Below are 15509 nucleotides of genomic sequence, written 5' to 3'. Positions count from 1 at the left end.
CTAAGCTTACATTTTATTGGCTGATCTTCGCGTGCCGCTGCCGCCCTGGGGGTGGAGCTCTGTCACCAAGCTCTCCCCGAAGATGGCGGCGCTTTGGGTGGCCGGCGTTGCCAGAAAAAGCCTCACAGTAGCTTCAGGGGCGCCACGCAGAGAATTTTGGTCTCGATTCAGGTAAAGCGGAAGGTTAGACCGTGGGTCATGCTCACAGAAAGTAAGGAGAGGAACTGAGAATGATGAACTTAAGACGGGACCGTGGCCCTGCGCCTTACCAGGGAATGGATGAGAAAGTGCGTGAGGGTTCTGAGTTCAGGAGCTTCATTCAGCTCCTGTTTCCGCGAGTGGTGGGGTCCAGTTATTTCGTTTGTCCTCAGTTTACTCATTTTAGAACCGAAATACCGCCCCCTTCTCCTTCCATTTCACTTGTTAATTTATTAGGTAAACCAACTTACAGACCACGTGTTCCAGACGCGCAGTATAGTGTGGTGTCGGGAAACAAATGACTGCTTTATGACAGGCAACTCAGGACATGAATATGAAAGTGTTCGCTGAACTAAATTCATTTGGAGTGTATTTATTCACAAGAAAGATTCAGAGTGCAGCGTTCTCATTTTGTCCGCTCGTTGATTTACTCAAATAGTTATTAAACAACTGCCCAGGCCCAGCATTTCTTTATATAGGATGCAGCAGCGAAACAGAGTCCCTTCTCAGAGCGTGAGTACTCTGGCAAGAGGGAACCGAATCTGCACCGGAAGGAAATAGCAATATTTTGCTCAAAGTCAGAAAGCAAGTTAATGACAGGGCTGGATCTGGAATCCCGGTCTCTTAACTCCCCCATCTGCTGCTTTTTCTGCAGGGCCAAGTGGAATTTTGTGAAAGTAAGTCTGTGACATAGTGTTAGGACATGAAGATTTGTAGGAACCTCAAGAAATTGTGTATACCCTCTTAAGTTTCCAACAAAAACTTCTTCAACCCAAAGGGATTTTTCTCATCAGCTCATGTTTTATTAGCTTTCCTTCTGTTCCATTTTGTTTTGATTCTTTTTTTAATATGTGATCTGTTTATTTAATTTTTGGTTGCACTCGGTCTTCCTTGCTGCTTTCAGACTTCTGTAGTCATTGCGAGTGGGGGCTACTCTTCGTTCTCTTGTGCGGGGTTCCCGTTGCTGTGGCTTCTCTCTTGTGGAGCACAGACTAGTGCCGGGGCTTCAGGAGTTGTAGCATATAGGCTCAGTAGTTGTAACTCCTGGGCTCTACAGTATAGGCTCAGTAATTGTGGTGCATGAGTTTAGTTGCTCCTTGGCATGTGGGATATTTCCATACCAGAGATCTAAGCTGGTATGCATTGGCAGGTGGATTCCTATCCACTGCACCGCCAGGGAATTCCTTGTTTTCCCTCTATTTTGGTTAGTATTTATTATTATCTCTCAAATCTCCTTCAAGTTTGTTTCACTGACTCATGTAACAAGTATTTCTAGAGTGTCTACTGTATACCAGATGTGAGGAATGCAGTTGTTAATAAGATAAACCAAATCTTTGTCCTCATAAAGCATGTTTTGGTGGAGGGAAAAGTGAACAAATATAATTTCAAAAAGTGGTAAATTATGAAAAAAACTAGAGCAGTACAGGCATACCTTGGAGTTACTGAAGTTTGTTTCCAGATTACTGTGATAAAGCAAGTATCTCAGCATGTTATACAGATTTTGGGGTTTCCCAGTGCATTTAAAGTTATGCTTACATCATACTGCAGTGTTTAATGTGCAATAGCATTAGTCTAAGAAAACAATAAACATATCTTAGTTAAAAAATAGTTTATTGCTAAAAATTTCTAACCATCATCTGAGCCTTCAGAGAGTTATAATCTTTTTGATAATAGAGGGTCTTGCTTTGATGTTCAGGGTGTTGGTTGCTGAAGGGTTGGGTGTCTGGTAATTACTTAATGTAAGACGAAGTTTGCAGCATTGATTGACTCTTCCTCTCATGAGTGATTTCTCTGTAGCATGCAGTGCTGTTTGATAGCATTTTACCCACAGTAGAACTTCTTTCAGTATTAAAATCAATTCTCTCAAACTCTGCCCCCTCTTTATCAACTAAGTTGGTGTAATGTTCTCAGTCCTTTGTTGTCTTTTCCACAGTCTTGACAGTATCTTTACCAGGAGTAGACTCTATCTCAAGAAACTATTTTCTTCTCTCATTCTGAAGGAACAACTCTTCAGTGATGAGGTTTTATCCTGAAACTGAAAGTGTTAGTTCCTCAATTGTGTCCGACTCTCTGCAACCCAGTGGACTATAGCCCGCCAGGCTCCTCTGTCCGTGGAATTCTCCATGCAGGAATGGGTAGCCATTCCCTTCTCTGGGGGATCGTCCCAACTCAGGGATGGAACCTGTGTCTCCCGCATTGCAGGCGAATTCCTTACCATCTGAGCCACCAGAGATTGCAGTAATTCAGTAACGTCTGAGGGTCCACTTCTAATTCTAGTTTTCTTGCTATTTCTTCTATATTTGCAATTACTTCTTCACCTACATCTTGAACTCCTGAAAGTCGTTCATGAGGGCTAGAATTGGTTTCTTCCAAATTTGTTTCTGTTGCTATTTTGATCTCTTCCCATGAATCATGACTGGGCTTCTCTGGTGGCTCAGCTGGTTAAGAATCTGCCTGCAATGTGGGACACCTGGTTTCGATCCCTGGGTTGGGAAGATACCCTGGAGAAGGGAACAGCTACCCACTCCGGTATTCTGGCCTGGAGAATTCCATGGATTGTATAGTCTGGGGTTGCAGAGCTGGACACAACTGAGTGACTTTAACTTTCATGAAACATGAATATTCTTAATGGCATCTAGATTGATGAATTGTTTTTAGAACATTTTCAGCTGACTTTGCCCAGATTCATCAGAGGAATCATTGTCTATGGCAGCTATAGCTTTACAAAGTGTGTTTCTTAAATAATAAAACTTGAAAGTAAAGCTCATTCCTTGCTCCATGGACTGCACAGTGGGTGTTGTGTTGGCATGCATGAAAACATTAATCTTGTACATCTCCATCAGGGAGCTTACTTAGGTGACCAGCTGTGTTGTTAAATGAGCAGTAATATTTTGAAAGGAATCTTTTTCTGAGCAGTAGGTCTCAACTGTGGGCTTCAGATATGCAGTAAAACTTGTTGTAAGCAGATGTTCTGTCTTCCAGGCTTTGTTGTTGTGTTTATAGAACACAAGCCTGGTAGATTTATCATAATTCTTAAGGGCCCTTGGATATTCAGAATGGTAAATGAGCATTGATTTTAACTTCAAGTCACCAGCTATGTTAGCCTCTTGCAGAGTAAACCTGTCCTTTGAAGCCAGGCATTGACTTTCTTCTGTCTGTCTATAGAAATTCTAGATGGCAGTTTTCAATAGAAGGCTATTTTGTCTACATGGAAAATCAGTTGTTTAGTGTAGCCACCTTCATTACCTTAGCAAAATTTTCTGGATAACTTGGTGCAACTTGTAGTTGCTGTTTCACCCTGCACTTCTATGTTATAGGGACAGCTTATTTCCTTAAACCTCGTGAACCAACCTCTGCTGTTGTTCAGTCACTAAGTCCTGTCCCACTCTTTGCTACCCCATGGACTGCAGCATGCAGACTCCCCCATCCTTCACTTTCTCCCAGAGTTTGCTCAGATTCATGTCCATTGAGTCAGTGAGCCTGTCTAACCATCTCATCCTCTGCCACCCCCTTCACCTTTTGCCTTCAATCTTTCCCAGGATCAGGGTCTTTTCCAATGAGGCAGCTCCTTGCATCAGGTGGCCAAAGTATTGAAGCTTTAGCTTCAGCAGCAGTCCTTCCAATGAATATTCAAGGTTGATTTCCTTTAGGATTAACTAGTTTCATCTCCTTGCAGTCCAGGGAACTCTCAAGAGTCTTTTCCAACACCACCATTTGAAAGCATCAGTTCTTCAGTGCTCAGCCTTCTTTATGGTCCAGTTCTCACATCCATACATGACTACTGGAAAAACTATAGCTTTGACCTTTGTCAGCAAAGTGTCTCTGCTTTTTAATATGCTGTCTAGTTTTGCCATAGCTTTCCTTTCAAGGAGCAAGTGTCTTAACTTTTGTGGCTGCAGTCACCATCCACAGTGATTTTGGAGTTCAAGGAAATGAAATCTGTCACTGCTTCCACTTAGAGCTTCCTCACCTTTTTCAGCCTTCATAGAATTGAATAGCATTGGGGCCCTGATCTGGATTAAACTTTGACTTAAGGAAATATTGTGGCTGGTTTGATCTTCTGTTCAGACCATTAAAACTTTTTCTACATCAGGAATAAAGCTGTTTTGCTTTTTAACATTTGTGTGTTCACTGGAGTCATACTTGTAATTTCCTTCAGTAACTTTTTCTTTGCGTTCACGACTTGGCTAACTATTTAGCCGGAAGTCCTAGTTTTCAGCCTAGTTTGGCTTTTGACATGCCTTCACTCAGCTTAATCATTCTAGCTTTTGATTTAAAGTAAAAGATGGGCAAGTCTTCCATTCACTTGAACACTTAAAGGCTCTTGTGGGGTTAATTGATCTAATTTCAGTATTGTTGTATCTCAGGGAATAGGGTGGTCCAAGAAGAGGGAGAGAGCCCTTGGTGGCGCAGTGAGAACATGCACAATATTTGTCAGTTAAGTTTGTTGTCTGTAGGAGCATGGTTTGTGACACCTCAAAACAATTACAATAGTAAATCAAAGATCACTGGTCATCACATAGCAAATAAAATATTGAAAAAGTTTGACATATTGTGAGAATTCTGAAGATGTGACAGACATTAAGTGAGCAAATGCTGTTGGAATAATGGTGCCCATAGACTTGATGGTTGCAGGGTTGTCACAGACCTTCAATTTGTAAAAAAACACAGTTTCTGTGAAGTGCTATAAGATGAGGTATGCTTGTATAAGAGATTACTGAGATGAAGGGAATAGACTACACTTCATTGCGATGGGTTGTGAAACTGGGGTAGTTTCAATAGAAAATGGGAGATCAGGAGGTACAGAAGTTGTGTAGGCAACTCTTGAGAAGTTTTGTTGTAAAGGCAGCTGGAGTGGAACATGGAATTTGGAGATTATTTCCTTTAAAGATGGGAAATACTATAGACACACATATTTGTATGTCTTGAGAATAGTAGATAGGGAGAAATTGATAAAGAATTGATGTAGAAAGAGGAAATTGATAAAGAATTGATATAGAAAGAGGCGAAAGAGTCTTTGAATAGACACAGAGGAATAGCAATACAAATCATTTCCTTGACTAATGTCCATTTCTGATACTCTCCAATATCTGTATGGATGACCGATCCCAATCAGGACAGCTCCATAGGAAGCAGGAGTTAGTTTATGAACAGATATTAAGCACTGAAATAATGTGTAAAGACAGACTCCCTCACATTGGCCCATGTGTAATAGTTACACAAGCTGTTTTAAAGGACTCCTAAACACATCTCTGTATTCAAGTTTATAATCTGACACAGTGATTCTTAACTGGGGCCAGTTTTGTCCACCAGGAACATTTGACAGTGTCTTTTGGTTATTATGACTGGAGGACAGGAGTGCTACTGGAATATAGTGGGTAGAGGCCAGGGGTGCTGCTGAGCAACCCACGGTGAACAGGACAGCCTCCTGCAATAAAAAATTATCTGGTCCAAAATGTCAGTAATGTTTGCGCTGAGAAATCCTGATTTCTCAGGAGAAGTAAGAGAAGTAGAATATAAATAAAATTGAAACTCAGGTGGAATGAGGTGTGCTCTGAGAACAATATTAAGTACTGTAATATATGTGGGATCTTAAAAAAAAAAAAGAGGAACTTACTTACAAAGCAGAAACAGACTCACAGACATAGAAAGCAAACTTATGGTTACCAAAGGGGAAAGGAGGGGAGGGATAAATTAGGAGTTTGGAACTGACGTATACACACTACAATACACACACATATATATTCAAAACTAAATCACCGCTGTACACTTGAAACTAACACAACATGTAAATCAATTATACTTCACTTTTTTAAAAAGTGCTATGAGAAATCAGAGGAGCTTATAGTTATATTTGATTGAGGAAATCAAGTAAAGCTTGAGAGAAGAGTTTTGTCCTAGGACTTAAAGGATGGATTAAGAATTCTGTAATTGGAGGTGAAAGATAGATACTTCAGGTAGGATATAACTTGAGCTAACGTGATATCAGAAGAGTGGGAAACAGAAGGTAGTTCAGTTTGAGTAGGGCATAGAATGGATATAAGATGTTAGTGCAAGATGAGGTTAGGTAGATTGGGTTTGGATCTGGGAGGACCAGAAATTCCAGAGGATTTATCATCTTCATCCATTCTTGGAAATTCTTAGGGCATGTAAAATCTGAAGTTAGTTTCTGTTTTCTCCTTGTGCCACTTGAGTTCAACTATGAATGTATAAGTGCAGAAACCTATTTAATTCTTCTCTCAACAGTGCCCAGAGAGAGTTAAGTGTAAGTAGTAAGTGTGCAGTATATTGATTTAGATTGATGGGCAGAATTAGGTCTGGTGTTGGTCAGCACGTCAACTTCGTTAATGCAGTGAACTGAAGATTCACTTACTTGTTTTTGATCCCTCCAGAAAAGAGAAACAGCCAGTGGTAGCTGAGACAGTAGAAGAGGTGAAGAAAGAACCTATCTTGGTGTGTCCACCCTTACGAAGCCAAGCATACATACCACCTGAAGATCTCCAGAGTCGTTTAGAATCTCATGTCAAAGAAGTTTTTGGTTCATCTGTTCCTACCAGTTGGCAGGAGATCTCCCTGGAAGATGTTCATATGAAGTTCAGCTTCTTAGCACGTTTAGCTGATGACTTGGGCCATGCAGTGCCTAACTCCAGGCTTCACCAGATGTGCAGGGTTAGAGATGTTCTTGATTTCTATACTGTGCCTGTTCAGGATAGATCTAAATTTGATGAACTTATTGCCAGTAATCTGCCTCCCAATTTAAAAATCACCTGGGGTTACTGAACAGTTCAAAGGAAGAACCCATTGAAATCTTTTTTTTTTTTTCCCCCTGAAAAGGGGGCTGTTTATCAGACTTTTTGGTACTTTACCTTGTGAAATGCTGTCAGAACTGGTCTCTACACCCACTTATCTCTGTGGAAGGAAGTTATTATTTTTTTTTGTCATTAATTGAAAAATAAGATTTTTCCACATTTGCAGAAACTTTTCATGGAATCAGGTCATTCATAATTTGTGAAAATATATATTACATATACAGATAAAGTAACATTTTTAAAAGATAAAAATTGTATATTATGAAAATTGTCTCACTATTTGCTTTACTGTACAACTAGAAATAGTAGAAAATAATACTGTTCAATCTAGATAAATCTCTTGGAATTAAAGTAGATTTGAAGAATGTTTTTGTTTTATTTAAGGTGATATTTGCTTTTCTGCCTCATCATTTTCTTGTTCAGTTGCTAAGTTGTGTCCTACTCTTGTGACCCTATGGACTGTGACCCACCAGACTTCTCTATCCATGGGATTTCCCAGGCAAGAATACTGGAGTGGGTTGCCATTTCCTTCTCCAGGGGTCTTCCCGACGCTAGGATCAAACCCAGATCTCCTGCGTTGCAAGTAGATTCTTTACCACTGAGCCATCTAGGAAGCCTGTCATTTTCTTCAGTATTATAAATGGAGAAGAATATGTGCCAACTATTAAGAGCTATGGGCTTCCCTGGTAGCTTTGCTGGTAAAGAATCTGCCTGAAATGCAGGAGACCTGGGTTGGTTGGATTCCTGGTTCGGGAAAATCCACTGGACAAGGGATGGGTTACCCACTCCAGTATTCTTGGGCTTCCCTGGTGGCTCAGCTGCTGAAGAATCTGCCTGCAATGCGGAAGACCTGGGTTCAATTCATGGGTTGGGAAGATCTGGAGAAGGGAAAGGCTGCCCGTTCCAGTATTCTGGCCTGGAGAATTCCATGGACTGTGCAGTCCATGCAGCTGCAAAGAGTCGGACACGACTGAGTGACTTTCACTTTTGTTAAGAGATATAATCTTTTGGTCAGATATATACCAGATTCTGTATTGGAATGGATATTCTCTTCAAAGGAGATGATGTTTATTTCAAACCTTTTTTAAAAGGTGGCCTTGAATGCTTTATGAGTATCCACTAGAGTTTATCTTTGCAGACTCATGTACTTTAATTTGTGGAAATTACTTATATAGCTAAACAGATGGTTCTAAATGATAAAAATGATAAAGTGATTAAACTAGGAATTATTATTGTTCAGACTTTAGAGGTGGCTAAAGAGTAATGACATGAGGAGAAGGAATGTCGTATATTTTGTCTAATAATTCTGAAAGAAAAGTGACAACTTTTTAAACAAAGGAATTTGCATTTATTTTTTTCCTAGGGTGACTCCTTTGAAGAGGGCAAAAATTAGTTGGTTATATAAATTCTGGCATGTTTATTAGAAAAATAAGTTACAGTACAGTCATGCCCTATAAATACCATCAGTGGATAATCAGATTTTCAGTAACCTCTACACTGAAGATTCCCTGGTGGCTCAGACAGTGAAGAATCTGCCTGCAGTGCAGGAGAACTGGGCTCAATCCCCAGGTCAGGACAGAGGAGCCTGGCGGGGTACAGTCCATGGGATTGAAGAGTCAGACACAACTGAGTGACTTTCACACTACATTGAAGAGCTTCAGAAGTTTCTGCAGTGCCAAAATGTCTAGAGCCCTGGGACTTAAACATTCGAGCTGTTGTATCCCTTCTGCTTCTATGTGGAATGGGTTCAGGGTGGAAACATTTGGATTCTTTGTACAGGATTTGATTATCTCATTTCCCGCACAACTTTTATGTCTGATCTGGAGGTAAAGAAAAACGTCCAGAGGGCAAGATGGAAGCAAGGAATGGGCAGTGTGGGAAACACTTGGTTTCAGCTTTGTTGTTGCTCAGTTGCTAAGTTATATCCAACTCTTTGTGACCCCATGAACTGCCAGACTTCATGTAAATATGACTAAAGAATTACTCTTGTAGACTGGAGTAGTTTCTCAAAATTTAATGTGCTTATGAATCACTTGGCATCTTTTTAAAATACAGATTCTGATTCTCTAGGTCGATAGTGGGTCCTGAGCTTGTTTAAAAAACTCCTAGGTAATTCTTACATTTTGAGTACCATGACCCTGTGTGTGCTGTGTTGTGCTAAGTCACTTCAGTTGTTTCTGACTCTGCGACCCCATGGACAGTAGCCTGCCAGCCTCCTCTGTCTATGGGATTCTCCAGACAAGAATACTGGAGTGGGTTGCCATTTCCTGTTCCAGGAAATCTTTCTGACCCAGGAATCGAACCGACGTTTTTTAGGTCTCCTGCATTGGCAGCCGAGTCTTTTTTTTTTTTTTTTTTTACCACTAGTGCCATCCTAGACACTGGTATTGAAGTGGGAGACAAGTTGTGTTGCAGGGAGGAAGCCAATTCTGACTCCATGTTGGAACTGTTTCTCTGACTTGCTTTTCATTGCTTTTATTATAATCATACAGAATGGTTTGCCTCAGAGAATCCTGCCCCTCTGCCTAACCGTTAAACTGAAGTGCCTTTGTTCAGAACCCTGTCTACCTATTGATGGTAGGAAGGAAGAAATGAACACATTCCCCGCCTGAGGAGATGTTTGTAAGATTAACGGCCTTTTTACTTTGCTTCCTCACTGCTCCTCATCTCTGATCTATAAAAGAACCTGGCCTCCAGACCCCATAGATGGTTATTTTGAGGCGTTAGCCTGCCATCTTCTCAGTCTGCCGGCTCCCCGATTAAAGTCTCTTTGCCTCCACACCTCATCTCTCGGATTCATTGGCCTATCTATCATGCGGCCAGCAGAGCAAGCTTGGACTTGGTAGCAGTTGTCATTGTTTAGTCGCTTAGTCCTTTCACACTCTTGGTGACCCCATGGACCATGCAATATGCCAGGCTTCCCTGTTCTTCACTCTCCGAAGTTTACTCAAATTCATGTCCATAGAGTCAAGTAATGCCATCTGTCTCATCCTCTGCTGCCCTCTTCTCTGCCTTCACTCTTTCCCAGCATCAGGATCTTTTCCAATGAGTCGGCCCTTGCATCAGGTGGCCAAAGCATTGGAGCTTTTTTTTTTTTAATAAATTTATTTATTTTAATTGGAGGCTAATTACTTTGCAATATTGAAATGGTTTTGCCATACACTGATGTGAATCCGCCCCGGGTGTACATGTGTTCCCCATCCTGAACCTCCCTCCCCATCCCATCCCTCAGGGTCGTCCCAGTGCACCAGCTGCAAGCATCCTCTCTCATGCATCGAACCTGGACTGGTGATCCATTTCACATATGATAATATACATGTTTCGATGCCATTTTCCCAAGCTTAAGCATCAGTCCTTCCAGTGAAACGCTTTAAGAATATTCACAGTTTTTATTCAGTGAAGCATAAGTAGATGTTTCTTCTAGAATTCCTTGGCTTTCTCTATGGTCCAGCAAATGTTGGCAATTTGGTCTCTGGTTCCTCTGCCTTTTCTAAACCCAACTTGTACATCTGGAAATTCTTGGTTTTATACTGCTGAAGCCTAGCTTGTAGGATTTTGAGCATAACCTTACTAGCATGTGAAATGAGTGCAATTGTATTGTAGTTCGAACATTCTTTGGCACTGCCCTTCTTTGGGATTGGAATGAAAACTGACCTTTACCAGTCCTCTGGCCACTGCTGAGCTTTCCAAATTTGCTGACATTGAGTATGGCACTTTAACAGCATCATCTGTTAGGATTTGAAATAACTGCTGGAGTTATATCACCTCCACTAGCTTTATTTGTATTAATGTTTCATAAGGCCCACTTGACTTCAGACTCAGGATATCTGGTTCTAGGTGAGTGATAGCCACACCATCATGGTTATCCCAGTTATTAAGATCTTTTTTGTATAGTTCTTCAGTGTATTCTTGCCACTTCTTAATCTCTCTGCCTCTGTTGGGTCCTTACCATTTTTATCCTTTATCAAGCCTATCCTTGCAGGAAATGTTCCCTATCAGCTCCAGTTTTCTTGAAGAGATCTCTAGTCTTTCCCATTCTGTTGTTTTCCTCTACTTTTTTGCATTGTTCATTGAAGAAGACCTTAAATTACAAATACTGCCCCCTGAAACAGTAGTCCTGGAACGTTTAGCTAACCAGGAAAGATAAACTGCACATTCACCAATAACTCTAGAGGGCAGCCCTGATTTATTGCCCAATATAATATACCAGAGTAATGACTTTTAAGTTTTCATGGAAAGATTAAATTAGGTTTGCTAACTTGTTCACTAAAATAAAGATGTGCTATAATTATAAAAGGCTTGCATTTTTAAAAATTAAATGATGACTATATAAAAGTGTTGGCAATTTTACTTTGTTGGGCTGTTGAGCTCACTATGAATGTTTATATAAAAACTATAAAGATTCAGGATTAATAGAATGATCTTACGTAAACAGTGCCAGTGCTAAATAACAAAGATTCAATTGATTAGTGATTCTAATTGGCTTTATTAAATGATTTAGGAATCAGGCAGCATCCCATCCAGCAACAGAGAGGTGCTTTGTTGAGCTTCAGAAAAGGAAAGGTTTTTAAGGCAGAGAGGGAGCAGAAAAAAGGAAATTACTAGCAAAAAAATGTATTATTTTAGGCATTCTCCTTAAGGGGAATGGATAGGGTCTATCAATGGGTTTCCTACTTCTGCCAACCAGGAAATTCAAGATTAGCTGGTTAAAGGTCACATTCCTGGGGAAGTCAGTTCAGTCACTCAGTCATGTCTGACTCTTTGGGACCCATGGATTGCAGCACGCCAGGGTTCCCTGTTCATCACCAACTCCCGGAGCTTGCTCAAACTCATGTGCATTGAGTCAGTGACGCCATCCAACCATCTCATCCTCTGTCATCCCCTCCTCCTGCCTTCAGTCTTTCCCAGCATCAAGGTCTTTTCCAAAGAGTCAGTTCTCGTCAGGTAGCCAAACTATTGGAGCTTCAGCTTCAGCATCAGTCCTTCCAGTGAATATTCAGGACTGATTTCCTTTAGGATTGACTGGTAGGATCTCCTTGCAGTCCAAAGAACTCTCAAGAGTCTTCTCCAACACCACAGTTCAAAAGTATCCACTCTTCAGCACACTTTTTATAGTCCAATTCTCACATCCATACATAACTACTAGAAAAACCATAGCTTTGATTAGCTGGACCTTTGTTGGCAAAGTAATGTCTCTACTTTTTAATATGCTGTTTAGGTTGGTCATAGCTTTTCTTCCAAGGAGCAAGTGTATTTTAATTTTGTGGCTGCTGTCACTATCTGCAGTGATTTTGGAGCCCCCAAAAGTAAAGTTTGTCACTGTTTCCGTTGTTTTCCCATCTATTTGCTGTGAAGTGATGGGACCAGAAGCCATGAACTTAGTTTTTGGAATGTTGAGTTTTAAGCCTATTTTTTCACTCTCCTCTTTGACTTTCATCAAGAGGCTCTTTAGTTCTTTGCTTTCTGTCATAAGTGGTGTCATCTGCATATCTGAGATTATTGATACTTCTCCCAGCAATCTTGATTCCAGCTCATGCTTCATCCAGCCCAGCATTTCACATGATGTACTCAGCATGTAAGTTAAACAAGTAGGGTGAAAACATACAGCCTTAATGTACTCCTTTGCCAATTTGGAAACAGTCTGTTGTTCCACGTCTGGTTCTAACTGTTGCTTCTTGAACTACATACAGATTTCTCAGAAGGCAGGTCAGGTGGTCTGGTATTCCCATCTCTTGAAGACTTTCCCACAGTTTGTTGTGATCCATGCAGTCAAAGGCTTTGACGTAGTCAGTAAAGCAGAAGTAGATGTTTTAGCTGGAACTCTCTTGCTTTTTCAATGATCCAGTAGATGTTGGCAATTTGATCTCTGATTCCTCTGCCTTTTTAAAATCCAGCTGGAACATCTGGAAGTTCATGGTTCATGTACTGTGGAAGTATGGCTTGGAGAATTTTGAGCATTACTTTGCTGGCGTGTGAGACGAGTGCAATTGTGTGGTAGTTTGAACATTCTTTGGCATTGCCTTTCCTTGGGATTGGAATGAAAACTGACCTTTTCCAGTCCTGTAGCCTTCCTGGGGAAGGTTGAGTCTATAAAGAGATTAGATAATGTCTTGGTTTGCTGCCCTGGGGCCTAGCACAAATGACTTCATTTTGAGCCTGTCTCCTTTTTAACAGTGGTATATATTTGAAGCAGCATTAAAAGAAACTTCTCCCTCTCTTCTTTTTGCTATTTTTTACTACACTGGGTCTTCATTGTGGTGCACAGTCTTAGTTGCCCCTGGGCACGTGGGAACTTAGCTCCCAGACTGGGAATCAAACTCTACTGGTTGAGTTCCTGGCATCCCCTCCATTGGAAGGCAGATTCTTAACCACTGGACCACCAGGGAAGTCCCCCCTTAACTACTTTTGAAATGCTTTTTTCATCACCTCAAATAAATAAGGGCTCATAGTTTTATGGAAATAGTGCTTTTATTTTCTTGTCATGTAAAATCCCACTAATGCTCCATTCTGTAGGTATTTCAAGAACCCCTGTGACTTAGCTGAGAGGGGAAGGAATTGATGGGAAATTTGGTGTTGGCCAAGTTCTGAAAGTAGAAATTGTGCCCACAAAAAAGTATTTTGTTGGTTACTGTGACCACATTTGTAATTCTTGGCTAGTTCAGAATGCTTTGGTAGCAGGTAGCCTTTGGCTTCTTTCTTTATAAAAGAAAGATGTCCAGTGGAAATCCCATTTGTTAATTTTAAAAAATTAGTAAAATACATGAGCAAAGATTTGAAAGCAAATCTTTCCCTATTCTTAAGAGGGATATATTTAGAGAGCATAGAGAAGGAAAAGAGAGAAATGAGGGGACTGGATTTCTTATGTTTCGAAAGTTAATAGGAAATTAGAGCAAGAAGAGGGCAGTGGTCTGCTATTTCACTAATACCACCTTGGTTAATCTCAAAAGACATATTTGAGTTTTGACCGGGACAGCTCTAGGTTGTGTCAGTCTTCCTTGGCTGCTACGAAGAAGGGCTCAAGAAGTCAGGTACTTTGTCCTGTAATCGGAGCTGTTTCTTTAGGGCTGATTGGAGTTGGGTTAAAATTGGCTCTTGAATGAGAAGTAAATCTGATTATTGACTCCAGTGTTTGGAATTCAGTAGTTCATGAGGACAAATAGTCCTTTTACTTAGAGAGCTGTGGAATTCAAGAGTCTTCAGGTAAAGGTATATCTTTTCAGTTAGATTTTGTTCAGAAAGGGTCCCAGTGCTGCTGCTGCTGCTAAGTTGCTTCAGTCGTGTCCAACTCTGTGCGACCCCACAGATGGCAGCCCACCAGGCTCCCCCATCCCTGGGATTCTCCAGGCAAGAACACTGGAGTGGGTTGCCGTTTCCTTCTCCAATGCATGAAAGTGAAAAGTGAAATTGAAGCCACTCAGTCGTGTCCAACTCTTCGCGACCCCATGGACTGCAGCTCACCAGCCTCCTCCATCCATGGGATTTTCCAGGCAAGAGTACTGGGGTGGGTTGCCGTGGCCTTCTCCCTGTAATTATGAGGACATCAAGCCAGAATTTGTATTTCTGAGGGAAAATAAAGTATATCTTTTCAGTTAGATTTTGTTCAGAAAGGGTATCAGTAGAGGCTTGTAATTATGAGGACATCAAGCTGGAATTTGTATTTCTGAGGGAAAATGAAAGGCTATCTGAAATTATTAACTTTTCTTTATTCCCCATCCCCACTGGGATTTATACTTCTCCCTATTTTAAAGACTATTTCCTAGAAAACTACAGAAGAAACTGTCCTATTTTTATTTTGTTTGAAGGATGATTTTCTTTTAATTAAAACTAATGATATGTTAGAATTACATTCTGTGAAAATATTTCTTGAAGGTTGACTATGTGTTATATTTATGCAATTCAGAAATGAGGGGGAAGTGATGACATTTGAAAAGAAGTGTTATTTGAACTAAAGTTAATGACTGTCATTTCTTAATGGGTACACTGGTTGATGCATGTGATACTTAAATAGGTGCTTAATTGATCATGTGTGGAAGGAATAATGCACCTTTAGATTTATTTAGGGCAAAGACTGTATGTAATTTCCTAGTGAATATCACATATGGACCCTTGATAAATTCTTGATGAGCTTCTAATCGGTTATGACTCAAAGTTGGAGATACGAATTCTGTTCCTAGCTCTGCCATGTATCTCTGTGTGACCTTAAATACTCAGTTTCTTGAATACTTTTGCAAGTAAAGAATTACACCTCAGGGCTATAAATTACTTGTTTTTAAGCTTCTGATGAAACAGTATGTTATTTACCATCACATTCTCACTCTCTGTGCTTTTCTCTCTCTAGGCTGATTCTCATCAGCATGTAGTCATGCCTGTTTCTACCTCATCTCATAACTACCCTTCTCTCTCTGTCTCTGTTTCTCTCTGAATACACACACACACACACAATCATTAAAAACAAAATACAAAGTTAGCAGATACTTTTATTGCCTTACCCTACCTGTATTT

General features: G+C 40.5%; 1 protein-coding gene across 1 annotated transcript; it reads left to right on the top strand.

Moving 5' to 3' along the window:
• The first annotated feature begins 27 nt into the window (after window positions 1–27).
• MRPL50 (mitochondrial ribosomal protein L50) lies at window positions 28–7372 on the top strand. The gene is made up of 2 exons (XM_043453688.1): window positions 28–171; window positions 6591–7372. The coding sequence occupies exons 1-2, from the start codon at window positions 83–85 to the stop codon at window positions 6976–6978; spliced, it is 477 nt and encodes a 158-aa protein (XP_043309623.1). The 5' UTR covers window positions 28–82; the 3' UTR covers window positions 6979–7372.
• The last annotated feature ends 8137 nt before the right edge of the window (window positions 7373–15509 follow it).

This window comes from Cervus canadensis, chromosome 30, assembly GCF_019320065.1.
Source record: "Cervus canadensis isolate Bull #8, Minnesota chromosome 30, ASM1932006v1, whole genome shotgun sequence".
Lineage (NCBI taxonomy): Eukaryota > Metazoa > Chordata > Mammalia > Artiodactyla > Cervidae > Cervus > Cervus canadensis.
The sequence above is the reverse complement of the archived record's forward strand: the minus strand, read 5'-3'. Positions and strand labels throughout refer to the sequence as shown.

Bases quoted from the DNA above. Each gene is read 5' to 3' on its own strand.
- MRPL50 (XM_043453688.1), top strand. From the start codon at position 83: ATGGCGGCGCTTTGGGTGGCCGGCGTTGCCAGAAAAAGCCTCACAGTA. The intron at 172-6,590 runs GTAAAGCGGAAG...TGATCCCTCCAG, and splicing joins GAATTTTGGTCTCGATTCAG to AAAAGAGAAACAGCCAGTGG.